The sequence below is a fragment of the Telopea speciosissima genome, chromosome 1, assembly GCF_018873765.1.
Source record: "Telopea speciosissima isolate NSW1024214 ecotype Mountain lineage chromosome 1, Tspe_v1, whole genome shotgun sequence".
Lineage (NCBI taxonomy): Eukaryota > Viridiplantae > Streptophyta > Magnoliopsida > Proteales > Proteaceae > Telopea > Telopea speciosissima.
This window is the reverse complement of record NC_057916.1, coordinates 6,878,466-6,906,405: the sequence shown is the minus strand read 5'-3', so window position 1 is coordinate 6,906,405 and position 27,940 is coordinate 6,878,466. Positions and strand designations below refer to the sequence as shown.

Sequence of the window (27,940 nt, the reverse complement as noted above, 5' to 3'; positions counted from 1 at the left end):
CAAGCCCAAACCCAAACCCAAACCCGTGGATGGATCTAAAAAGTCGGAACACCGAAAGCCCGTGATCGAATGTCTAATGGAACTGATGCCCGTCATAAATTCATATTTAATAACGGCATGTGGATCGTTAGATCGCTAAAAAGAAAATGATCAGATGTCCAGCATTCTTCATGGACCCCACCAATATATATCTAACGATAATAATAATCAGAATCGTCTTTATGGACCCCACTGTTCGTGTGTTCTACCTCTTCTTTTTAACTCCTCCTGTTTTGATTTTGAAATTACTTTCACTTCTCATTCTGCTTCACCTTTGGGGCTTCGAGCAATAGTTAGGCTTCCCAGAATCTCAGTTTTCACAGTGCGAGAGAGGGAGAAAGGGAGAGAGAGAGATGGATCCAGACGCAGTTCGATCGAAACTATCCAATTTAGCATTAGGAAATGTAATGGCAGCAGTTGCTTGTGATTACGAGAAGGTATTTCACTCTTGATTCTCCCTTATCTTTCTTTTTTCAGGTTAGCTGTATCTTTTTCGCTGCAATTTGCTTCTCTGTGATGGGAACTATTGCGTAAATTAATCAGTTAAATAGCAAACGATAACTCTTCTGATGTTTCTTTATTAGATCTACCTCCTTTGTCAGTGTTTCCCTTTTTCTGCTCTTCGTCTTTTTAGTTTCTTTGTTTCTCTGTATTCTGTGGTTTGCCTAGAGTATATGGTGTGGTCATAACTTTATTTTTGGTGTTTTGAGTTGTTGCTTTGAAGCCAGTTCTTCAATTTCATGAACCAATGAGAACCGAGAACACATCTTTCGAAATATAGGGGGAAAAGAAACGTGGGTATGGAGACTGTGGAACAGGATAGAGTTACAGAATAGTTGAACTACAGTTTGATACGTCTTGCTTATTTAACATGTTAAATTCAACAACAGACACTACCAAGACTTGGGCGTATACTTATCCCCCCCAAAAAAAAAAAAAAAAAAAGGACCACTCGACTGAAATTTTACTTTATCATGAGTTGCTTTGATCAGTAACTTTAGTTTTCTCCTCTGTGTTCTATTCTTAAATACACAAATTATATCTTTTGCTAATTCTTTTGTTATTCCTTACAGAAACTCCATTTCCAAGGTTGATAGGATCATTTTGGTTAAATCATTGTTCAAATCTCCCCCACCTATTATTTTTCTATCATTAAGATGCCCTACAAAGTTTTTAAGCAGTTGATAAGTATTTTTGTTACCTTCTTTGGGATCTTAGGAATACAGATCATCTGATTGGTTGGCAACCCATTTACATGCCATTAATTGTGGGTGGATTGTAAATTGGTAATCTTGAGATTAGGAATGTAATAGGGTATTCTAATCACTTAAGTATTAGGGTTAGAAAACCTCGTTTAATCCAGGATCATAGGAATTACAGACTCAAAATTGAAACCAGAATTTTAACGACTTCCCAACATAGGTCAAAATCTCGCCGAGATCTCGGATATCTCGGTAAACTCGAGCTAGTCGAGACGAGATATGATACGAAACACCAAAATGTCAAATCTCGAAAAATCTCGGTCTAGATTTCGACCGATATCTCGTGAGTTTCGAAAATCTTGTGAGATATCGGCTTTTAAGTGAAACACACTTTATAAAAAAGCTAGAACTTGACCTCTTGTTTGAAATTTCGAACTCTCTCAGTCGAAACAAAGCTCTTTGTTGTGGAGAAGGAGAAAAAACATCAAGGGAGCCTACTTTCTTCATTTTTTTGGCCAAATCTTTACCAGCTGCATCCGTATGAATCTTATGAGAGTGGCTCAATGACTGGTTCTTCACATTACGGTGATCTATACCCCAGGATAAGTTATATACATTATGTAGATGAGACCATTTATGGTGCAGCTGTGGAGGACTACTGTCGTTTGTTCTCGAACACCATGACATGGCATTCATATGTCATGCAGACAGAGGACAATGCACGTCATCTCCATCAGACCATAAGTGGACTTGATCCACCACGTCATAGTTCATATCAGTAGGCAGTCACTTGTTGGGACTTGGGACTTGGGACTTGGGAGACTTGTGTATTATTGTTCACTGTACTTGGTAGTTGCCTAGTTGGTAATTGGTATTATTGACTTTGTTGGAAGTTGGGAGTTGGGAGTTGGGAGTTGGGACTTATGCTATGTATTATTAACTTATTGTTTAAGTCTTTAACTATTTCTTTTCAAGATTATGTGTCTTCATCCATTATTGCATAATTTACTTGTTTTACTTTCAAACTATGTGTAGAATAGACAATATAACATTAAGGGTTTGGCCTTTACAACCAACCAAGGGTGCAAATTCAAAACACCGAATTGGGTGTTTTTTTCCCCCTTCAATTTGAACCTTTAAATATGTTTATTAAGCCTAAAACAAGCTTCCCATGAAGTTTTAGAGCAAACTATGGCCATTTGCCTACCGAAACATTGTTCCAAAACAAAAATAAAAATAAAAATACACAGTCTCGCCGAGATCTCGAGATCTTGGAAAACTCGACCTGGTCGAGACCATGGTCAAGACCGAGTTTTCGAACCTTGCTTCCCAAATAGCACCCTTGATTTAGAAACACATAAAATAGCAAGTCGCCAAAATCAGTAACTATCAAAATAACAACTAAGAAATTTAAAAGGTAGAAAATAGAAACTGAAATTAATTAGAAACAAAGGACAGAATTAGAATGTAACTGAAATAGCAAGTCTAAGAACCAGATTTGAAGAAATCAAAGGGCTATAAAAATAGTAAGTTGATGAAATAGAAACTTAGATTTAATAACTAATTTACTTGTTTTCTCGATGGGTCTATGAGTTTAGACGTAGGGCTGGGTGGAAGGGTACCTTTCTTCTCTGTGTTTTGCCCATTCGAGTCGAGTGTTCTTTGACGATGGCATCATAGGCACAAACCAGGCCCTTGGTCCGAGCCACTAGTGGAGTGGCGAAGGAGGCCTACTATACGTATACTTGATTAGTAACCAGTGAAAGACCCGGGAAAAAAAAGTAAAAAAAAATTTCAGTGAACTATTGAAGCTATCAGTGTGATTGATCAGACAAGTACCAAGGGCTTTCGGTAGCCTTCTTTCATTTCCGACAGAAAAACAGCAACTAGTGTGAGAAATAGCAAGTGAAACAAAAATAGAAGTGGAAATGAAATTAGTAACTAAGGAAACAAAGTGAGGTGTAGAAAATAGAAAGTAGGACAGGCATGTTGCTACCGTAGGACACCAAGGAGAGAAATGATCTGAAACATTAATGGAAGAAGGAGAAGAGGAAGAAGAAGGATATTATCTAGGCTTTCCACCTAGAACTTGACTAGCATCTCACAAGTCCAACTTGGAATCTCACTAAGGGCTTCACTGCATCTCACAGTAAAGGAGTTCTGAATCTCACAGAAATCAGTAAGAATAAGGTTAACAAATTGTTCAAATCGTTTGTAGTGGGTATGATCCCCCACGCTTTATTTATAACTTCATGGAAATAAGCAAAATAGGAAAATCCCTATGTATGGTAAGGAGAATCCCTCACAACTTATGTCTTCTTCAAAATAGAAACTATTCTAGAACTTTAATAAAATAGAAACTAGGGCTGGAATTTCAATAATGGACACTTGCCCAGCCTTCTAAAAACTGTACTAAATAAAGAATATAACTTACTAAAATATAAACTAAAATTAATCCCGTATAGGACTTAAATCCCCAATATTTGGGCTTATAGAATTGGTCCATTACAATAGTAAACCCAAAAATATTAAGCCCATGACCCATATAACCCACTGGAGACTCAAAATTAAACATATTAGTCCATTCTTGGTCCAATTTGATGGCCTGGTTTGTGGCTGCCCTTATTGTTCTTTTTGAACTGCATCTAATTTACCTGTCTTAAAAAAAACTCGTCCACAAGTTTTGTAGTGATGCCGAATCAAATCTGTACAATCATCCTTTATTCTGAAGTAGAATTCAGCAACCCTTGAAATCGTCCCTCAACATAGTGGCTCTGCTGTCCCTCCATAGCTTTGTTACCAATTAATGGAGTATTCCCATCACCTAAGGATGAGTGTTAAAAAACTTCATGTTACTCTAGAATTTTAGGGAGTATATGAACCAAAACTAGCAACTGAGATTTGATTAAATAGAGAAAAGACAAGTCTGATGTAAGGGTGTCAATTTGGAACCGAAACAGACTGTTTAAAACTGTACCGAACCGAACCAAAGCAGGATCAGTACGGTTTTAGTATCTAGAAAAGGAATCTTCTCGATACGGTACGGTTTCGATATCTAAGGCAAAACCGTTTGGTACGAATCGAACTGAGAATACACATGTATAATAATTATATATTATGTATCTCAATATCTAGATTCAAATGGTTAATTTAATAAGCAATAGTGGAGACAATTGCTTTGGTGATGGTTAATTTAATAAGAATACACATGTTTAATAATTATATATTTTGTTTATCATATATTATATATATGTATCTTAGTATCTGGATTTTCAAACCGAATAAAAACCCTACCAACTATTGCTTATTAAAACCTTGTGTAGACACCTAATTTTGACACCCCCTGATGATGATGACACAAGGAGATTTGGCATTTGTTGTTTCGGACTTAAAAAAAATGTTAAACTTTGGGTTTAAAAATAACTAAATTGCCCCCATAGAATTTAAAGGAAAATTTTGATTTCGACGTTGTGGATTGGTGCCTGTCTGTACCCGGACCAGATACTAAGCTTTGGTGAGAGAGCGGCACGAATTGGCTTTCAATTCCCATTTACATTGCATGGCTAGTGCGCCTACTCGCGGTGCATTTCAGTAAAATTCTCAGCTAAGGCTGTGCCTGCATCTCACATCATTAAAAAGTGTTCAGAATGAGCTTTCTGATGACATGTTGCGCGTCGATCTTTGACCAGGTTTGAAAATTATAATCTTCAGAACGCGCCCCTAGGTTTGGCGGAATTTTGACTCCATTTAGGTAGTGGGAGGGTGCCACGTAAGGGTGTCAAAATGGAACCGAAATCGAATTTCGGAACTGGAACCATCCGTTTACGATCGAACCAAATCGAACCGCAAAGAAATTATCCGGTTTTGATTTCATAGATTCCCTTCCCAGTTTGATTTTGGTTTTATAACCAAAAAAAAAAAAAAAACAGACAGTTAACCGAATAGAAACAGTATAAAAACCATTTTATAATTGATGATTTTTTTAATAGGGAATGATGTTGTGGACACAATGAAGAACAAAATGGAAGAATAATAATAAAAAAAAAAAAAGGCATAGTTTAATTTTTTCCTTAACTACTTAACATTTTGTTTCCCTTTTCTCTAATCCTTACCTATATTTTAATCCCTTTCCAGAATTATCATCAACATCCATAGTGTATTCCCTACCCATTGTTTACTTCCTTCCATATTTTAATCCCTATCCATGGCTACCATCATCACTGGTACCAGGGTGGGTTACGTCCTTACATGGTAACGTGAGTATAAAAAACTAACCCTAAGGCTAATCTCTTATCACTTTCTACAAGTAGATGACAATTAGTCTCTTCTCCTATCTTTCCTTCTCCCACATAACAAGGACAAGAAAAATAGAACTAAAGGGTACAAAGGTGAAATCGGTGCTACAAACCGCATGCAAACCGATTGTTAACCGGATAACGAAAATTGAATAGAAACCGGTAAAACCGCACTGCATATAATACGATTATGATATTGGCAGATTCTTATCCGGTGCGGTTTTGATTTCTACCTTGTAAAATGTGCACCGAACCATAGTTGTCAAGGCGTCGCCTACGCCTAGGCGTCCAGGCGCTTTGTCACACCTTGATTTCTGGTGTCGCCTTGGTCAGCTAGGCAATGCCTTGTCGCTTGTTGGTGTCGCTCTGGTTTTTGACCCCCTCGCTCGAATTGGTTTGCTTAGCTGCTGATGCAGATGAGTCACATAATGGGCTTATTTTATTGGAAATAAGCCTTTGGTGGGGTTATGTATACATTGGGCCTTTGATTCCATGTGTTTTATTTGTAATGGGCCTAAAATATGGGTACAAGGGAGGCATACGGGATTAGGCTTAGTAATAGCTTATTTTCATTCCTAGGTTGATTGATGTAGTAGGTTTTTGTTTCCTAGGTGGAGTTATGAGGTTGTTCATGTTCCTAGGTATTAGTTATTAGTCATTAAGAGTCTTTTAGTTTTTCTAAGTCACTTTCTTGGTTGTAGTTCTCTATGCCTTGTTTTAATTCCTAGGTGTTGGGAATTCCATTTGACTTTGGAATTCCAACAGTCTCATTATTGCAAATTCATGTATCCAAGAGGTTATTTAGCCTCTTCATTCTCTATATATTGAAATTTGGAGGTTGTTTCAGTAGCTAGGGAAAAAAAAAAAAACTCTACTCTCTTGTGAGACTACTTGTGGAACTCAATTATGCTTAGATGAGACTCCTATAGTGGCCTAGGTGGGACTCCTATGGTGGGACACTAGTGAGACTCTAGTTGTCTAATTTATCTTTGTCTTATTTATCATCTTCATCCTCAAGCATCCATCAGCCAGTACAGAAGATCGTCTTCAAGTAAGTCATTCAAGTTATATCCTTAATCTGCCCCTGCATCCCTTCTTTCATTTACAGCCCCCTTTTCTGTCCAGACTCATCATTAACCCTCTTTCTTTAACCTCAAAAACCAGAATCGATCTTGGCTTGTAGTCCTTTTTAGGTCTGCACCAAATTGGTATCAGAGCATGGCTGGACAAGGGAATAACCTTGATTCAAATACCTTCATATTCAAGACAAGAGTTCGACTACCTAATGGAAGAACAACCTTGTTGGTTGTTGGTGAACGATGGCGTGACAACACCATTTCACAAAACATTGTGGATATGTTGTCTCGGACATGCGAGATAGTCATCAAGCCTGCCAATCAAGTGATCGTTGAATTTGAAATGACTTCATATTTTGAGAAAGCTCAATGCCGAATCTTTCCAAGTTCAAAGAGAATTATCAGAGTTGGTCGTGATTGGCTAAAATAGCAAAAGGGTGAGATTGATCCGATTGACAATATTGGTATCCTAAGACCCTCGCATTTACGCAAAACTCAAGCTTTGAGAGGGTTAAAGCTTGTAATGACTACACCAACCGTGCAACCATAGGAAGAACCGACTGGATCAACACAAGAAGAAATAGTGATTGAAGCATCGTCAATGACAGTTGAACAGATTGAAGATTCTACTGTGACAGCCTATGTTGCAGAAATTCAAGTGCACAAAACAGAATTTCTATGGATACTTTTTCCACTATTGAGATCAAGAATAGTGAAATAGTTTCTGAACAATCGGTGGTTACACCCTTTGTAATTGAGATTGAACCAGAGGTGGAGACTGAGAATATTGATTTTATTTTTCCGCCCTACTGCTTTGAAGAACGTGAACCACACTTGCAAGACTATATTTCAAGCTTCAGAGAATTACAAGAATATTGTTACGGGCTGAAGTCTGATCTCCATTATACCAAGCTGATTCATTCCTTGACCAAAACTCGAGGTCGAGTTTTTTTTTTCAAGAAGGCGAGAATTGATGCAGATAAGTCACATAATGGGCTTATTTTATTGGAAATAAGCCTTTGGTGGGGTTATGTATACATTGGGCCTTTGATTCCATGTGTTTTATTTGTAATGGGCCACTTTAATGAGCCTAAAATGTGGGTACAAGGGAGGCATACGGGATTTGGCTTAGTAATAGCTCATTTTCATTCCTAGGTTGATTAATGTAGTGGGTTTTAGTTTCCTAGGTGGAGTTATGAGGTTGTTCATGCTCCTAGGTATTAGTTATTAGTCATTAAGAATCTTTTAGTTTTTCTAAGTCACTTTCTTGGTTGTAGTTCCCTATGTCTTGGTTTTAATTTCTAGGTGTTGGGAATTCCAACAGTCTCATTATTGCAAATTCATGTTTCCAAGAGGTTATTTAGCCTCTTCCTTCTCTATATATTGAAATTTGGAGGCTGTTTCAGCAGCTAGATTTTAAAAAAAAAAAAAAAAAAAAACTCCACTCTCTTGTGAGACTACTTGTGGAACTCAAGTATGCTTAGCGTATTGGAAATTATATAATTTTACTTATATTCTACATCAAGAATCATATCAATGCGATATAGTATAATTATGCTAGTAAATGGCAATGATCTAGTCTGAGAAAACCAACACATAGTGAACATAGTATACGATATAAAAAACCATATTGCAATAAAAAAAAGGATGTACCCAGTGCATGAGGCTCCCGCCACTGCGGGGTCTTGGGAGGGTCATAATGTATGCAGCCTTAACCCCGCTTTGCGGTGAGGCTGTGTCTTGACTCGAACCCGTGATCACTTGGTTACAATGGAGCAACCTTACCGTCATACCAAGGTTAGCCCTCTTAAGAACCATATTGCAATATTCATCAGAAAACAAATCAACAAACTAAGAGCATCTTAACATATAATTATGAAAACAAAATTATAAATATAAAATAGAAAAAAAACTACATACCATAGTTGTCAAGGCGTCGCCTAGGCGCCCAGGTGGTGGATTTTTTGGGATCTGGGCGATTGTCACCTTAGTGGTATCGAACACCTTGGCCCTTATTTATGCCAAATATCATTTAAGTAAATGTTTTTAAAATTTATACAAGTACTTTACCATTTGATGCAGATTTACCACCAAACTGGGCTTCTTTTATTAGGAATAAGTCTAGGGCTGGGTTATATACATGTTGGGCCTTTGATCCCATGGGTTTTCTATGTAATAGGCCACTTTTATGTGCCTAAAATATGGGTACTAAGGTTACATACGGGACCAAGCTGTTTTCCCATTACCCCATTCAAACCACAACATTTCCATAACCTAAATTCTGCCCAGAACAAACCAGCCAGCAAAATCCCTCCTTTTTTAGTTCAAACTCTCCAGTCTCCACACCTGCCACTATAGCATTCGATCCAAACCCTAACCCTAATTTCACCAAAAACCCTATTTTGACCTAGCCAATTCACCTATTCATAACAGATCCTGGTTTATTGGCTCCTAGTTGGTCTTCTACCAATCTAGGACTACATTACCATTTCTAGGAAAGCTGCATCACTTTCCTTTTCTTCAGTGGGGGCTTCTTTTCCTTCCTTTTATGGAAATGGCGAAACACACCTTACTTCTTTTCTAAGGTAGTCTCCATGTGATTGCTCACACCCTCAGCCTGCTCATGCACACAACGAATAGTCTGACAAGCTGTTTTTTTTTTTTTTTGGGTGAAAGACAAGCTGTTGACCTATTAGACAAATTGGTCTGGCCTAGGCCATTTTATTACAAATAAGCAAATACCCCCCTTTTTGAATCCAATAAAAATAGTTAAATAATCAAATTCCAAAAGGATAAAAACTCAACCCTCTAGTTCAAGAACAAAAACTGGATGCAGGAGGTGGAATTTTCAACTTTCTAATGTTGAGGTTTTTCTCAAACCTAAAAATTCTATAAATCTTAATAAGGTAAAACATTGCTAAAATCCAAAAGAGCGGTAAAATATTATTTTGTTTTGATATCTAAAAAGAATATTTTCATTTAGAGCGATTGTGACAACATTCACGTACACCAAATAAGGTTTGAGCGGAACATAACTCCTTCGATATAAATCAGATTTAAGCAATCTTGGATTTGTTGCAAAATTAGTTTTTGCTCCCTAATACAAAAAATAAAAATCTTATGTAAAAGTAAAATCATTTGACCAGTCAAACTTCTTAGAGAACAAGAACATTTTTTTAAATCGAGAGCAGTTTAATTACTTATAGATAAGATTATATTTTCTAAGAACACTATAAACCAAATGTGAGACTAGGTATACCATGACAATGACCAATTCCAAGAATATAAACCAACTGTATGTTTTGATTGTTTCAAACTTCCAATAGCTTGCTTCTTCAGTTCTGTTGTCTTCTAATTCTATGTTGATTTTTGATGATTTGATGTGGCTTAATATTGATTTTTTATGATTGGATGTGACTTAATGTTGAATTTTGATGACTTGATGTGGCTTAATGTTGATTTCTGATAATATAAGTTATAGATTGTAACATACTAAATAATGTTAGAAAAGAAGGGAAGTAAAAAATAACACTTGGGAGCCTTAGTCGCCTAGGCAATGCTTAGGTGGGCGCCTTGTCGCCTACGCGTTTAGGCACCCCTCCATTGCCTTGGGTCCCCTTGCCGCCTTGACAACTATGGTATATACAGCATACTGCTAAGTTACTGTACATTACACTCTTTCGATTACAGAATATAGAGTAATGAAAAAAAAAGCCTGTATACAGTATACTACTCAGCTACAGTATAGTACACTACTATACTTTTTTCGATTGTGAAATCTCTTTTATATGGTCATCGTTTGGGCCATAGTTATCAAGGTGGGAGGAGACCATGGCGTTTTAGAGGGTAAAAAATCAAGGTGACACCACCATGGCGGCAAGGCGCCCGCCATGGCACCCAAGGCGTCCAAGGCAACCAAGGAGCCTGGACGCCATGGTGACACCTTGATAACTATGGTTTGGGCTGAAATTTCAGGTGATGAATCGCAATTTGCAACACTTTGCCCTGATTCCCAACTAATACCAGTACCAACTATCAAATAATGATTTAAAAATAAACCGTAAACACAGACTTACCTGGTTGCAGGCTTGGTTCTCACGGTAGGAAGACTTGTATAGGGTAAAAACAAGGTTCTTGGGATGTCCTGGGAGGCGTTTCAAACTTCCAAGTTTAAAAGTGAAAGTGCTTGGGATGAGGATTTTTTTTTTTTGGGGGGGAGCAAACCTCAGCCTTGCGGGGTTTACACTTTAGAGAGAGTTATGAGAGACTGAGACTATGTTGATGAGTATATTTAGTCACTTGTAGTGTCGGTGTACTAAATCCTGTACACTAACAAATGAAATCCAAAAAAAAAAAAAAAAACTATGCAAAGGCGACCCAAGTTGTCTTGGGTGTCGACTAGGCGATCCTCTTATTAAGTGAACATAAGGCGGATCACCGCCCAGCCCCGAAAAAAAATTGCTCGGTCGCCTAGGCGACGCTTTGATAACTATGCACATCTCCACCGCTGCTGCCCATTGCACTGTACATTCTCCACAACTCCGCTTACTCTACTGACTCAGTGTGTTGACAACAATGACAACATCACATACTGGTGTGGCCAACAATATGCTTTGTGATGAGAACTCATGCATAAGGGAGAATGCATTGAGAAGAGAGCTCATGTACAGGAGTTGTGGAGATATCAATCACATCCTTGCTCCCGTATGGACTTGGCGGGAATTCGTTAGAGCCCTTTGTCATTATTGTTAAGGGGGGAAAATTCATGAGCAATTGGAGTTCAACAGTTGATATATTGCTCATTGTGTGTTGACAATAATTCTAAAGAGGGAGATTGTTGGCCACACCAGTATGTGATGTTGTCATTGTTATCAACACAGAGTCAGCAGAGTAAGAGGAGCTGTGGTGTGTGTACAGTGCAATGGGCTACAGCTGTGTAGATTGAAGTTGGTGATGTGACAGTGTTTTGTTGAGCAGATGATATGGCAGTAGACAGAGTGTCCGAGTAGTTGCGGAGGCTTGTTGTGTTATGGCATGTGTCAATGAGATGGCTAGAGAGTGGCATGTATCTATTGGCATAGCTGGAGAGTCAGTTGGGAGTTGGACTGATATGGTTGGCATCATCATGAGTTGACACCTCCTGTGGTATCTATGATAACAAACACATTCACAAATGTGTTTGGCTTGATGAGATGGCAATTGCAAGTCCTTGAGTGCATGGGTTGATGTTGCTTGATATAGATGGATGGTAGATTCCTTGGTTCAAGTGAGATAAGTTGCAAATTTCAGGTTTCATGACAAGGCAGTAAAGTGATTGAATAGTATCATCTCATTTTTTTATCGGACCATGAAATATTAAACATGAGATTTAAAGGAAATCATGTCAGCTTTAAGTGGCAACTAGAATCATGTTTATCGGATATCTGTGTTGTAGTTTATGGTTTGAACATCAGGAATGTCATGGAAGTTCAAAACTCTGTTTTTGCTCATCCAACAACTTCAAGCCCAGTTTCGGACCCTCTTACGCGGACATTCTGGGTTGAAACACGAAGGAGAGTTGTAGCCCTTTAAGGTATCCTTAATGTGGCACAAAAATCAGGTAAATCTTAGATCAAACGAGGAAGTTATGGGTTGAACAACAGTTGTGGTGCATACTATTTCTGCTCATGCAGTGACTTCATGTGAAATTTGAGCTATCATTTTGGAATTTGTGGAAGTTCAAAACATGAGGAATGTAGATATTTGAGTTAGTTTTCCAACCGTTTAAGAATCAGGTTGATCCGACATCGGATGAAAGAGTTATGGCTTGATCATCAGAAATGGTAAATGTCCTTCAGGAAGCTGTTTTTGCACTTACATCAGACTCGAGCTCATTTTTGGAACCTGTGCACTCAACCTGTGTTGAAAGTGAACATGAAAGTTGCAGCCCTTAAAGTCAACTTTAATTTGGTAAAAAAATAAAGTCAATCAGAGATCAAGAGAGAGAGAGATATGGCCATTTGAGTGAGCAGTGGTCAGGAAACTGACCTAAGTTAGGCAAACCGGATGGTAGCCGGCCTGAGGTGCCGGTTCAGCTGGTCAATGAGGCAGAATGCCTAATGGCATCCGGGCGGTCCAACTGGATCTGGCAGTTGCAGATGGTCAAATTCAGGAGTTGCAGCCGGTCACAGTGGCGGTCCACCCGGTTCTGCTGACCTGAGCATGGTGGGCAAAATCTGCTCTGCACCATGTTCTGAACATCTCGTGACTTCAAGGCGATTTTAAATGGTGCTGCAGTTGGAATTGGACTCTGGCCAAAACATTTAAGTTGTAGCTCTCTGAGTCTAGTTTCAGATGCATAAATAATCAGAGTAATCCCGAGCTGTACAGAATGAGTTATGTAAAAAAGACATAGAAAATGTTAGGCTGCCGGCCTAAGTACTGATCCAACAGGCAGCGGGGCAAAGTTCGTGAATGCGGGCTTTTTAAGGGGTTTTTTCTTAGGGATATTATCTTTACCCAGGAATCCCCAATCTTCAATGTTACATTGATGTTTTCAAGCATTCAAGTGAAGAATTGGTGATGTGCTTTCTAGAAGACATTTAAGGGTTGTTGAGAAGAGAAGAAGAGCAAACCTAAGGTTTGTGAGAAGCTTCAAGTATCTCCAAGTGACAACTTGGTTGAAGCTCCAGTGGCGAAGAAGCATAAAAGAGAGCCAGCTGCTCAAGAGGGGATCAACATTGGTTGGAGGTGACCATTATTGCTTGTATTCCCATGCTTATGTACTAGTGCACTGGCAAAATGTATGATGAAATACCTAGACTAATTTGAGCTTGTAATTGGGACTTTGGTATTGTCCATTTGCTTGTAAGCATTGAGGCTATTGAGTGGGTTCATGATAGAGGGTTGTAGCTCCTTGGTAGTGAGTTCTCCCTTCTTGTTGCTACATAAATTAGGGTTTGTAGCTCCTTTGTGGTGGGTGCCGCTAAATATTGTATTGTGCATTGTACTGTGGTAGGATTTCGGTTGTAGTCCAAGCTACCGTTTGCACCATAGATGTAGGCACATTGCCGAACCACGTAAGACTTGTCTGTGTGGTGTGTGCCATTGTGGTTTGCTTTGCTCTGTGGTTGTGTAAGTATATGTGACCTGCCCTACCAGAATGTCTATGAACATCTGGACATCTGGTAGACCTGGCCACATGGTTGGTAGTGCATGTGGTTGCAAGGTATATGCTTGTGAATGGGTGTTTGTGTTGTGGTCATGAGCTTGAGTGCCAATATCGCCAACAAATGAGTTGGGACAAGTTTATGTATCACTAATTCATCTCACTCAGTGACAGCCTGAGTTCAACAATGTTGGTTGCAAGAGGGGTAAATCTGAATTTAGGTTTTTAGGTGACATATTAGAGACTAGGGTGCCTAGTGTCCTTGCACTTATCGAGCATCTCAAGTGATATCCATTTCTGATGATGAAAGATTGGAGGATTTGGGCATTATCTTCTAAAGTCTATGTTTCCTCTAGATTTTTTTCCATTGTTTTACATAATCTCTTTAACCTGGAGGATTGAGAATGCCCATGGGTCCCATATGCTTATAGAGGCAGCTGGAAACCTGATGCCCCTCCCAACTTCCCAAGTGCAAGGCATTTGGATGGTAGATAGCTCATGACAAAGTTCTTATTATTGATGTGCTTCAGAGGAGGCATGTTGGGAAGACCCCTATCTCCTCAAGTCTGTCTCGTGCAAGGAGGGATGGGAATCTATGTGCCATCTTTTTCTCTTTCAATCCTTTGCTAGGAAAGTATAGGTCCCTCCTGGTGGTTTTCATGCAAATTGGGTCCTTCCTTTCGATGTAGTTAGTTGGATGTGGTTTTGGCAATTTTCTCCCTTTAGTGATAGAGGCATAAGGCATTCCATTGGAGGGGGCACTCTTATTGTAGTATACTGGTGCATTTGGGAAGAGAAGTATTCTAGATTATTCAGTGATGGTTTTCTTCTCTGGAGGCTGTAATAGAGAGAATACCCATCAGAGTGGCTGCTTGTTCAAAGGTGTTCCTTGCAAGGTTCTAAAACTCGAATCTCGGAACCAACTCGGTTTTGGGAAAAACCGTGTCGAGTCGAGATCTTGGCGAGTTGGTGCATTTCTTTTTTTTTTCGACTTGAAACCTCGTCTCGGTGGGTTTTAGACCTAGTTTGGGTTTGAAACTTGGTATTCAGCCTATTTTAGGCCATTTAAACACAATGGCACTATCAGATTTTGCAAAAACAAAGTCCAAATATGAGTTTCACTTCGGACCATAGGTTGGTAGGCAATGATGTACTAAAATACCCTACTCTACACATAATTTAGTAACAGAAAGCAAGCAAAACATTCAATTAATAGCTAAACAACTTAAATAAGAATCAAGTATTCAATCCCCACTAGTGTCACATAGTCTTCCCATGACATAGTGTTGCTGTAATGTTGCAGTGCTCCACAGCAAGCATATAAGAGTTCTGTCGAGTTAGGTAAGTAAATACATAGTAGATGGGTCATTTCCATGGGTCAATCTGAGATCTCGGCGAGATATGGACAAGATGCCTCATAAAAATGGTTCAAAACGAGATCTCGGTGAGATCTCACACTTTTGGGACTCGCCTAAGGTCTCGTCTCGTTTTTTCCAAAAACCGAGAAACTCGGCGAGTTCTCGAACTATGGTTCCTTGCAGATATCTTTTCAGGATTGGGCGATGGCAATTATTTCAAGGAATATTGAAGACAGAATTGCCCCCCCTCATTTCAATGGTTCTGTTAAGGAACAGATATTCCCAGTGGTAGCATTATCAGGGTAAAGTAGTTTTATGCGACAAAAAATTATTTTCTTATGGTAAAACGACATTGATTCCAATTGATAAAATGAAGTTTATGAGGTCATTGGTCACTAAACAGAAAGGAGGTATAAAAGGTGATGACAATCTGTTCCATCTATAGAGGTTACTTTTCAGGTGGGACAAGCTCCCATGACATCAGATCTGCTTCATTGAAAACATCAGTATCATGGGATCATCCTAATCGCGATCTTTGTATTCCTTTGACATATTCATCATCATTGTCTTTTGGGAGCCTCCTCAAAATGTTGCAGTCTCTGTGCTCTCTTCTCTAACATTATCAATGAATAATGTCTCCCATAAGAGAGTGTTTCTGCATTGTGCATGTGCATGTATCGTAATAAAACTCACTCGTTGCAGAAGTATGGTCCTGATAGAATGCAATAGCTTGGCCTACTTTTGTAGTTGGATATTCTGTGACCATCTACTTGTACAGGAGTTGCTTGCTCAGGAAAAATACCAGGCATCCTCAACATCCAACCAGTAGGTTGATCTTGGTGAGTTGATGGATGTAAGTTGGACGATATATCTTCATTCTGTTTCTCGTTCTTTTCTTCTTATTCTTTGACACTGTAGCCTAATACGGTTAAAATGAGGATCCAGATCTGGAAAAATTGCATACAGACAGGATTGCAGCCCTCAAGGTTAGACACAAACTCTTTAAATGTCCTAAGTTTTACCATCTAGATTAATTAGAAATACTGTAATACATTGTACTGAAATTTCGACAGAGACTTGCTCCTACAGAAAGAAGCTGAGAAGCGGCAAGCTCTGAAGAGGCCGGTCATGGAGAATACAGGGAAATATCTGAAGGGTACTTCTTAGGTGAGTTGCAAAAATGTGGGCTGCCACTTTTACCATCAAGAGTTCTATTGTTGCAAGTTAGCCGTACCATAATACCTATTATATTTTTCCTAGACTTCCTACTTCGGTAAGCTTGCCTATGCCCAGATATCTGCTACATGGTGATGCTGTTGGAGGTACTGATTTTGTGGACTTGCCATCTATCAGTTTGGTAAGTTTCTGTTCAATCCGATCTTTCTACAGGGAGATATAAAGATTTGGAAATTAATTGAGAACTCAATTTTGGCAACAAGTGGGCCACTTCAACTGCAACACAACTAATCTAAGAGCAAAGGGGTTCCTTTGAAAGGTCAAATCTCAATTTTGGTGGTCGATCTCACCATATGGCTAAAAATGTATGTGGCTTTCCCCTTTCTTTTCAATGTTCCCCATGGTTCAATCAGGCCCTATGACCATAGCAGAATGAACTTTTGGGCCCCTCAATCTGCTGTATGCTGGATATCAGGGTTTTACAGAAAACAAAATTCTATATGTATATACAAACAATTCTATTTGCAAATTTATGTGACTACGATGATGTCCTGTAGGATAATGGATAAAGCATATGAAGTCTCTTGCACCAAGGTACATTGATGCCAAGTTCATCAAGCTGAACGCTGAGGTTGGTTCATGTTGTCCTCACATCGTACTCTGGATGAGGTTCTTTACTTGTAGCTAAACCAGTTTCTAAACTACTTGATCCTCTACTACAGCCTCGGTGGTTGGGGATTAACTCTAGCCAATATGTGGAGAAGTTTTGTTTCTTTAAACGTTCACAGTTACTATCCACTGAAAAATCCTCAATAACCTGGCTTAGTATCTTGAAAAACAAATAAGGAGAAACTTCTTTTTTGTGAATTGCAGAATGAACCCTTCTTTGTTGCCAAACTAGGAGTCAAAACCCTGCTGCGTCATAATCTTCAGGTGAGGACATCTATATTACTTTTAACATTGTTATCCAGAGATTTAGTTCACGATAATGGTGCCGGTATTGGCAGTGGCCAATACCGATACGGATTGGCCACATAGGGTCAGATGATTTTTTGCCCTCAAGATTTTGATACCCATCGGCCGATCCGATACCGATTCCTAAATCCATGTTTTATCCCGAAGAAAATTATTGTAATGGAACATGTGGGAGAAGACTACTTCTGATCTCCCATTAGTCGGGGAGAAGACAAGGCAAATTGTTTGGTGCCGATGTGACTCACTGAGTGAGTAAAGTTGAAGCACACAATTAAATAGCAGTTTCTAACCCAAAAAATATCAAATTTATGACAGTTATGGGCAAGGCCAGCAAAGCATCAGAATGTTGTATGACTGTTTTGGATATCCAAAGTAACACATTGCAAATTTCGTCTCTTTCAGAAAAGGGATTGCACTATGCAAGGCTGATTGGCTTTCTAGGACTGGGTATCAAAGATGATTTCACAATAGACTTTTTCTTCCATTTGTTACGTCTATCCTATGTTTGGTGCAGCAACTCAACCACCAGATTCAGTGCAAAGCAAGATAAAGACGATGGTGAAGACTGATGAAGCTAACAATAACCAAAAGAATTGCTTTTTTAGTTTCAATGGTCCTATAACTTTTAAAACTCTTACCTGTTGTACAATTTTTCACTTAAAGATGTAAGTGTATCATAGAAAAAAGAGTGCCCCAGTGCAGAAGGTACTGCAGGGTCTGGGAGGGGCAAATGTAAATAGGTGTATTATGTTGCAAAAGTATGTTTAAATTAATTAGGATAGTATGTGCACCACATGACGATAGTCATTGTGGTTGTTGATTAGGATGTATGTAGTACATCATCCCTGGAGGTTGAAGCGGACGGAAACTTGGAGGTACAGGTGGTTGTTGCTGAATCAATGGCATCTGTTGCTGTACATGTGGTTGTTGAATCAATGACATCGATTGCTGTACGGTTGGTTGCTGAATCAATTGCATTGGTTGTTGTTGAGTTTGGTTAATTTGCATCTGCTGAGCCAATAATGGTGTTGCAAGCCTTGTTGGAAGTGGTGGTGGCGGAGGTGGGGGTGGACCTGGTGGTAGAGGTGGAAAGCCACCATACCCATAAGCCAATCCACTGGTGACCCCTCCTGATGGCTGCACATATTGCTGGGAAGGGTTGTTTGGGAGTATATGATACTGAGTTTGGGCACTTGAAGCTTGGCTTTGTATCAATGGTTGGTGAACTAAGGCTGTTTGATATTGACTAGCAAGTTGCTGCGTATAAGAGCTAGAAAGTTGCTGTGAAGGAACAGCAACAAAGTAATTGGAATCTGCAACAGGCATGGGCTTCTCAAGTTTAAGCCTTGTATCAGTAAATGAAGCCACTGGGGCTGAGCTAAATGAATTAGAGGGAGTGCAGGATGTGGTCAATCCAGCATTTTTTGCCGCCTCTGCTGCAAATGTTGAGAGAACAGAAGACATAATATACTGTGAAGAGGAAGAAGCTGCCAACTTATCAGCTACCTCAGCCGCAATTTCTGCAGCTGACTTTTTGGGTGGTGCTTCTATTTTTTCACCTCTGAGCCGCTTCCTCATGTTGATGGCTTCTTCCACTTGGGCTTGGGCCACCTAACCAATTGATGATATGCAAGACATCAATGTTAGTTGGAAAGACCTTTTGCCTTTGGCATATTTCTCAGAAGAACATGAATAAAAGAAATATTGAATAAACCGACATGAATTCTGATTTACTAATTAATAGAATAGAATTAGAGAAGTTCCGGAACCCAAGGTACTCTGCTCCCTTGTCAAGTTTCAACCCAATCCGAGTTTGCCAATTGGCAAACAAGGAATGAAAAAATCAAGAGCTACCAAGAGATTACAATGAATGCATGGACATGCATGAATATATGAGACGATTATTTGACATACTGCGGCTTACCCACACCATTTCCTAAACATCAACCGTCAGAATTTCCTAATCATTTTTTCACACAACAAAAAATTATAAAAAGGACATGTTGATCTACTTTTAGGTGAGCGCGTGTTGGAATATTTTCCCAAATGGAATAAACATTGAAAATAAAACATAGAGGGGGAGGGGGGATTCAAAGTACCATCTCATAAGGATTCAGATCCTCTCCAGCATGCCAGTACGCATCAGATGGATGGGCGATGTCCTTGGGGTGTGTGCCACCCGCCCAGCCGTCCGATGTGTGCTGGATGCAGATCTGGTTCCATCTCTTAATCCACCCCCCTTGCGAATTTATTTACACCTATGAGTAAAAATCAAGTAAAATTTAATCATAGCACCATTCAGCGCATGCTACAGTTATTTCAAAAGTCAAAATATCTGAAATAGTTCTAGGCTTCAGCTGAAATTCCTTGATTTCAATACTGCACAAGTTTGAATTAACATCAACCACATATTATCAACATTAAAGCAAAAGAATCTAGAACTAACAATATGAGTTCAATAAAATTGAAATGAACCCTAATACTGTGTCCAGTACTTCAACAAACCCTCCTAGACTAACTAAACTTTGAGAAGATTCCATTTGGAACTTCATTGAGATTGTTCCAGGACAGATGAGATCTTGATAGGAAACGTTTTGCCATTTGGCATTTGATATTTACAATATTTTCAATTTTCAATATAGTCAGGACACTTAAGTCTTTTTGAGCAGTATAAAATTTTTCTACAGCTTTTAGCAACCTAGTGAACCACCTACAATATTTCAGTTCATAATTAAGGGTAAAGGTACACCAAGATAATGTTAACTTTTCTTTGGGACACCAGTGAATGTAAAAGCAGTAGTATATATTTTTAAATGGTATGAAAATTGGATGGATTTCATCTTCACCCATAAAGAAACAAAGAGGGGATTTTATTTTATTTTTTTAAAAAAAACAGCTCAAGGAAACAGGGGAAAGTAGATGAGACACACCTGCAATTGAGTGCGAACATTCTCCAATTCGGATTCCTGAACAAGTTCGCCAAGTAAGTTCTATAGTCATCAGATCCTCACCTATTTCTAGAGATATTTGTACCTTTATTTTTTAAGAATAATGATGGTGATTTTATGAACCCATACCTGCTCATGTAGTGCCTCTCTTAGTTGAGAGACTAGGGCCACTCTTGTTTCTTCAAATGATTTAAGTTTTTCAATGCTTTGTTTCAAAAGGTTCTCTTCCTCTTCCACTTCATTTGCCAAACTTGTCCGCTTGGGGTCCGACCCCACTAAATAAAAATGCCAGGCAAATCACAGCACATTCGAGTAAGTGACAAGTAATATTTGGCACTTCTAGCCAATCGAAAGAAGAAGTACATACCAGGCAGATCAATGAGTGGTTTCTAAAAGGCCAGGCCACCATGACAAATTATTAGTTTGCAATTGTTGACTTCATTTTTTGTTAAACTTACCTTTAGAACAGGCCATATCAACATCTTTCTCCATCTTTCTCAAAAGTTTGACAACTGACTTGCATTTGCTCATTTCTGCATCTTCATTGGAATGTTCACTAAGCACAGAGTGAAATGCAGACACTATTTTCTCTGTAGTGCCTCCAATAGCCAATTTCTGGTTTTTAAATGGTTAGTTTCAAGGTCAGATTGATGAGAAACTTTCTGAGAAAATGGAAGAAAAATGTGGGTAGAGGCTAAAACTATAAGTACTAGAAGTTATAAAATAAAATGGACATAAAAGATAGGACAAAACAAGCCTAGAGGTTCTTACAGTTCTTATGGAGCGGGAATCCCTTCTTATGATTCTCACAGAGCGTGAACGTTTTCTGCCAAACTCCAGAGGAGGCAATGACTCTTCTCCAAGCATTAAATCTTTAAGGCCCTGAGCTTGAGATCCAAACACTCTCCTTTCTTCCCAGATATTGACCTATCAATTATTAACACAATTTGTTAGTTGATCTAGCATACTATTTAGTGTGTTCTACGAAAATCATGTATCAAATAAAACTAAATTGCAACTGAAACACTGGCTTTTCAATTTTTTCCAATCAGTATTGCACTAGCCTACAATGACATTAAAGCTCCAACAAATATAAGGTTTAAAATAATAACACGAATAAAGATTGGTACAAAGAAAAGGCAAATGTTACATCACATCCTGAATTAGTTTTATCAACTTATCTTCTGCACATCTGATTATCCGTTCCAGGTCCAAATATAGTTCTTAGCAATTTAGGATACCACTTCAACCCCAACCCCAGAATAAAATTAAATAAAATAAAAGTTTATCCTACAATACAAACATAATGCTGAACAGGAAACATGCCAGATCCTTGTATGTAAAACCTTCAGCACAGGGTAACAATGTCATGAGCACATGCTGCTTAAAACCAGTTAAAAACAAAGGATTCTGTTAAGGACATAGCCACTCTTTCATCACATTTGTGTGCACTCCAAGAAGCTATGTTCAGAACTGCAGTATGATGGGCGTTTAAGATATTTGAGTCTGCAAAAAGTATCAACCATTTGACAATGACAATGTAAAGGCTGTCTAAGATTTCACAAATGCAGAAAACAAACATAATGATTCATCCAATGAATGCAACACAGAAATATGATATATATCTGACAGGAACCACTGGCTCCATTTGTTTCAACAAAAAAAAAATTCCCAGGAAATAAACTTCTAATTAAGAAATTTACTTTGTAACTATTTGACATCTGTTTTTCTTGCTTTTCTATTTTTCAATTGTACATGGAGAGAGAATATTTTGACATTAGAGATTGGGGATGAGTCCAGCCATATTATGGGGTAGTGTCCTGAGGTGGTGGCAGTTGTATGATTGACGAAGATAGAACCACTTCTCAAAAATAACATCCAAAAGACTTAATTGTAAATTTTTATTTGCATTCACGCCTTTTGGAAAGAGCCACTAAATTGAGTTCTTGTTTTTAGGTGAAGGAAGTATGACGGCCTTGCCGATAGTTGAGACATTTCCCTGCCTCCTATCGGATCAGAACAGAGGAATAACCTCACTAAAATTGCATTCCACCCCTGCAGCCCTGCCTGAGTTGCCAATGGGTAGAAAGTTTTTTGGGAATGTACTACTCAATTACCTACCCGTCGAGGTCAAACTCATGCTTGCTTAAAAAAAATTAGGGCTTTTGCAGAGCCCACATCTTCAGATTCTATTGGAGGGGCAGCAGATCTAATCCATTCGAAGGGGGAGCAGAGCAGCAGGCAAGCAAAGCAGGGGAAGACTGGAAGAAGGAAACTCTGTAAGCTAGGCTGCTCTATCGCCAAATTTTTGTATTGCAGTTTAGACAAACAGTTTCTGTTCCTTTCAATCGTGAAATATTTCTTTACGTTTTTTAGGACAACTCCTTTAAAATATTTTCAACTGAAAACAAATAGAGACTAACAGAAATACATGATAATAATTAGACTTCTGAAGGGGTCACTGGTTTTTGTGAATTTCCTAAATGAGAGCTTGCTGGTACAATAATAACAAAGGGTATAATTTATTCACCAAACACCATAGGTCATAAGTTTAAAAAAATGACATCTATGGAACCTCTGTCTACCTCTCAGGGCTAACCAAGGTCTTTTGGACTCCATTGTGGGTAATCTTTCTGGAAAGAAGTTAACTGCTCAAAAGAACTTCATCTTGTCAGGACTTAAGAGCAGGATAAAGTGTTCCTCTATCTCTACCTTCAAGGATCCCAAAAAACACATTGTCAAAAAGATCGAATAGATTCAATAAAACTTTCTGTTTGGAGCCCAGAGCTTGCAAAAAGATTCACCTAATAACCTCGCACAGTGTTCAGAACTCCAAGGAACACATCATTCAAAAATTAGGGGACTTCAGAACAGGAATTACACTTCTGTGCAAATGTGGATGATGGGTTCCTGGTTAGTGGTTACAATTAAGTCGATCGCATATGAAGAGTTAAGTATGTGCAGATGGGTGGAATTCATTCATTTCATTCGTCCCAACTACTAATAATGTTTCTTGTCCCTATAACTTAATCAGCGATATCTCCCTCTCCTTTCCATTCATTAATGTTGTAAGAAAAAACTGAAGGATATATTAGTACATCTTCTTTCCACTAAAAATATATAATCCAAAAGTGGAACATTTATCTTTTCAAGATCTTGTATTGTCTAACATATCCATATATCTTGAATTCTCTAAGCAATATGAAAGAAAGATTGAAAAAATAATTGAATTTCTTTACCATAAAATAAAACTTGGTTTCTCATAATCATATATTGGTCACAATAACTTTCCTACACATCCACAGATTTCCAACTTATTAGAGCTCGAATTTTTATTTTCATTGGTGTATTTTCTTTTTTTAATAGTGTGGCTTTTATATGCATCAGAATAGGACTTGCGATTCCTAAGCTCATTGCTGTGTATCTCAAATTTGGCAATACATGAATGAATATCCACAACATGTAACTGCAAATTGGCTTATTGATATGCCCATCGATACTGATAAAATCTTGGAAGGGTATTGAATTACCTATCCAACAAAGATCAAGATCTCGTGAATCCAAGGTGATCTGTGCGAGTCATGGCCAAAATCCTAGCAGCAAGTCAATCTGAGACCGTATTTTTATTTTCTATTCTTATAATTTAACTAGGAGTCAATTTATAGTCTTAATGACCAAGAAATAGGATTAAATGGTCATCCTCACCAATGTAGAAATGTCACCATCTTTCTTCGAGAAAGAAAATTATTTTCGTTGAGGGAAATTTTTTACCCTTTCTGGATTTCCTGATTAAAGGTGGATTGGATTCGTTCTCTTATCACTAGTGGTGGATTCCAAGAGTTCGACAGGAGGATTCATGCAGAAACTTATCCTTTCTATCACTTTTCTCTATTTCTTTTTAATTTCTTGTTGGACCTTAGAGATACTTGAACCTCACTAAATTTTTTTACCTTATTATTTTCATCACTGTGAAGTTCTTAAGACACCATTCTCCTCCAAGTCACAACTCTGATACTCAATCCCAATCTTTATCCTTATTACTAACCCTTCTCCTATTTGGGTTACCCCATGGTTATCCTTCATCAGTTTTAGAGAAGAAAAAATCGCAATCATTCAACCAATACAAAGTTTTCAATAACATAGCAATAATAGAAAGAATGTTCAGCAACTCCTTTTATAACCAAGGGTACTGATTCTGTTTGGACTTTGAACAGGATACAAGAATTTAAACATTAGTCTTGGAGGTAGGATCAATCCCACCCAATACTAATCCAGATTGTTCCAGATTGGTCAATCCAAACTAAGAATTAGCCGTTTAGAGAGAAAATCCTGGTACTGGTACAGGATCAGCTGATTCATCACACATGATAAATCGGAGTGGTTCTGTCGGATACTGATGATCAGATGATCCAATTAGACGGAGGAGACATAGAGAGAGCGTCCCAGTGCACGACGCTCCCGTTACTACAGGGTCTGGGAGGGGTAAATGTATGCAGCCTTACCCCCGCTTCACGGAAAGGCTGTTTCCATGTTTCGAACCTGCAACCTGATGGTTGCAATAGCGCAACTTCACAGTTGCGCCAAAGCAGAGGAGACATAGGAAAAACAAGCCTCCACCTGTAAATAAAGAAACATCGTGACATGCATCCATCATCACAAATACACCACAAGAATCTCTAAAATGATTTTGGGGGGTGGGGGTAATAATGAATTGCTAATTGCGTAATGCGTAATAATTCAGATATTCCTTTTTTTTTTCTCTTTTAAAGAGAAAGGGTGGTTTATTGGGCAGTCAACAGTGCTTGGTCAAACAAGTTGCTCTACGTGAAAGGTGAAAAACACGTACCAATCGAGATACCACAGTCTTCCCACGGTCCTCACAGTTCTCATAAACATCCTTAATTGCTGCAGGAAGAACCTTCCAAAATTCACTGACAAATTCGTTGCCTTTACGCTTGCTATTCTGTAGGATGTCATTGGCGAGATACAGAAATGGAATTTTCTGTGAATTCTCTGAGCTTTGAAATTGTTTATCCCATGTTGCAACAACTAGGTCTGCCTTTTTCTGGTGAAAGATACACCAATGTGACAATGCTATGGAAAGGTTAAGAAAACATATTCATTTAGTATATAAGACTGACTGGACCATTAACACTGCTAATACAAAAGAAGATGGTGACCAGGGTTTCAAGAATTGGAATCGGTATCTGATCGGATGAATCGGCTGAGCCCAATCCCAATTACAGCCAATCCGGAGTGGCTGATCCATGTTGGGTTTCTAGGTTTCAGGCCGATTCCGGCTAAATTGGAATTCGAATCGGAAAAAGGTACACCCGATCCAGATCCCAATTCCAAGTTTAACAGACAGATAGGTTCATGAATTCAATATGATGATCAGGCGACACATATGGAAGATTAGATATAACAAATTGGAGCATGCTAAGAAAAGATGCAAGTCTTCAACCCTCGTAATAAACTTTTATATAGTAAAATTAATTCTTCTTTGAATTAATTCCCATAATACAAGTCATGCTAAAATTCCAATTTCTAACTAGTGTTGTGTTCAGGTGTGAAATAAGGTAGTACCATTGTTGCTGAATCACACAAAAATATCAACAAATAGACAGCATAAATTAAATATCTCAAGATTGAGTGCAAATCTAGCTGGAAATCTGAAGTTGATCTTAAAATATACGAACAAAATTATTGAAATATGGATTCGGTACATATTGCCATTAGCTCTTAGTTAATTTACTTAAAGGACTATCACATTATGTGGATTCATGTATACCACGTCATTCTAGCGCTCTTCTTGTTTACTCAGCAGTGGATAAACAACCCATCAATGATGCTGCCAAGTAACATTCTAAATATTTCTGAAAATTAAAACGTAAAAAATAGCACCTTAAAAGTCACTGAAACTTGAATATAGAGGAGAAATTTAGAGTGTTCTGATAGACTAAGGTATCAGTAGCCATAATCCTTTTCTTCCTCTCACATGCAACACAGAATAAAATTCTAACAGTGAACATGGAAAATATATACATCTGGAAATACTACGATATCTCATCATTTCCGATGAAAAAATGGTCCAAGCTTCTACTATCAAGCTGTATCCAAAGAAATGAACATAAAGTTCAAATTTTTTTCTCCTGGTGGGAAGTTTTCCAAATCTCTTTCCCCAGACAACAAGGAATTACAATATAAAATACTAAAGAAATATTTTTGAAAGGATACTTTCGATACACTGCTGGGTGTTGTTAAGCTTAGACAGCTTGTCCGCCAGTATCTGCTCACTAAATACACTATTCATCCCACCTAAAAAATTCCCCCTTTACCTCACGCTCCAAGGATTAAGGTCCACAAAACGGAAATTTCTCAAGACCAGCCTAATTTTCACCCATGCAAACGCTTAACAACGCAGCACCTACAACAAAATCAAATTAAAAATGCGGTTAGAAAGAGGAAGGGGAGGGGGGAAATAACAAGAAAAAGGAAAAAAAAAAATGAAGAACACTACTTCAAGAAGAAACCATAAATAATCATTAGAACCCTAATGAAAAAAGAGATCGCCGAACAGTTTTACATGCAAACTTTAAAATTGAACAATCGAAAGAGAGACGAGATCAAGCACTATAAAGGATTCGAAGAAGCACAAGAAACGCTGAAAACAACCGAATAAAATAGCCGAAACAAAACAGGACCATAATGAGTGAGCAACAGCGAAAGAAAAAAAAAGGGAACTTAGAGAAAGCAGGAGAAAATAAAACTGGAAGACTGAAATTTCACCTCAATTCTTCTCTGGCATTTGTAATGGCAGTGCATCGCCAGGCCCTAAAGTAATACTTAGAAGTTCTAACGTCAGTTAAATAAAGCAGAACGAACAAAATAAGTTGAAATGGAGGTCGAAATGCAGGAGAAACCGTAAGAGTTGCAGAGGGTTTTAAGCGTTTAACGAGGTTTATGCCTTTAGGGATCACTTCGTAGACACTTACGAAGTTTCAAATCTTGGAACAAGGACGCGCACCGCAACTCCGCAAGTGTCCGAGATGGATTAGAGCCAAGATTCACAGACAAAACCGTAGACCGCGATCAGAAATCGCTGCTTCCGAATATATTTAAATGGAAACCGATCGGATGGCCCATTAGGAAACTTTTAAATTCAATCTCATTGGGTAGATCCAAGGTTTTTTTTTTTGGAAAAAATGTTCTCTGCATGGGACGATGGGGCCACGCCCAGGCACATGGGGAGCGGAAATGACCCGCGCACCCCCCATGAATGGTGGAAATTCTGCCCCCAATGTGCCAGTGCGGGCTCTCATTGGTTGCCACACGCAATGTGGCCCCTACATCCCACACAAAGAACATTCACCCTTTTGTTTTAAGGGAAAAAAACCCCACAACGCTAGAGTGGAGATTCCTTCCGATGCCTTCTGACATTCTCTTACATATGATATCGGAGTGGGGATTCCTTTTGATGTCTTCTAATAGTCTCTCATATGCGATGTTATAGTGGGGATTCCTTCTAACGTCTTTTGACGCCCTCTGACATAATGAGCCATCGAATCCACACTAACTCTTTCTTTCGACAAGATGTGGGTCTCTACTAAACAAATCTATCTCCCATCCTCTCGTTGGTGTGGTTTCTCTCTCTGGCGTCATGGGAAACTTCTGCCATTTTTTTTTAAGGAAAAAAAAGAACCATGACGCCAGAATGGAGTTCC

The 27,940-nt window shown here is 38.6% G+C and overlaps 1 protein-coding gene and 1 pseudogene across 3 annotated transcripts; one reads left to right on the top strand and one right to left on the bottom strand.

Moving 5' to 3' along the window:
- Positions 1-318: 318 nt before the first annotated feature.
- LOC122648619 lies at positions 319-17,331 on the top strand (annotated as a pseudogene).
- Positions 17,332-17,996: 665 nt separating this feature from the next.
- On the bottom strand, positions 17,997-27,307 carry LOC122648984 (regulation of nuclear pre-mRNA domain-containing protein 1B-like). Of its 3 annotated transcripts, none has more exons than XM_043842318.1 (9): positions 27,006-27,306; positions 26,454-26,643; positions 25,063-25,310; positions 20,988-21,143; positions 20,675-20,831; positions 20,346-20,491; positions 20,199-20,234; positions 18,278-18,879; positions 17,997-18,194 (listed from the first exon to the last, which is right to left on the bottom strand). In XM_043842318.1, the coding sequence occupies exons 2-9, from the start codon at positions 26,527-26,529 to the stop codon at positions 18,089-18,091; spliced, it is 1,527 nt and encodes a 508-aa protein (XP_043698253.1). In that variant the 5' UTR covers positions 26,530-26,643; positions 27,006-27,306; the 3' UTR covers positions 17,997-18,088. The 3 variants fall into 3 exon arrangements, with proteins under 3 accessions (XP_043698253.1, XP_043698251.1, XP_043698252.1); XM_043842317.1 differs by having other exon boundaries at positions 18,017-18,187; positions 18,224-18,879; XM_043842316.1 differs by having other exon boundaries at positions 17,997-18,879; positions 27,006-27,307.
- Between the last annotated feature and the right edge of the window lie 633 nt (positions 27,308-27,940).

What these genes read in the sequence shown, in the direction of transcription:
- LOC122648984 (XM_043842316.1), bottom strand. Translation starts at nt 26,529, where the DNA reads ATGAATAGTGTATTTAGTGAGCAGATACTGGCGGACAAGCTGTCTAAG. An exon ending in ATTCCCGCTCCATAAGAACT is followed by an intron (nt 20,832 to 20,987) that starts GTAAGAACCTCT and finishes TTTAAAAACCAG; the next exon opens with AAATTGGCTATTGGAGGCAC. An exon ending in ATGTTCGCACTCAATTGCAG is followed by an intron (nt 18,880 to 20,198) that starts GTGTGTCTCATC and finishes TCAATTGGTTAG; the next exon opens with GTGGCCCAAGCCCAAGTGGA.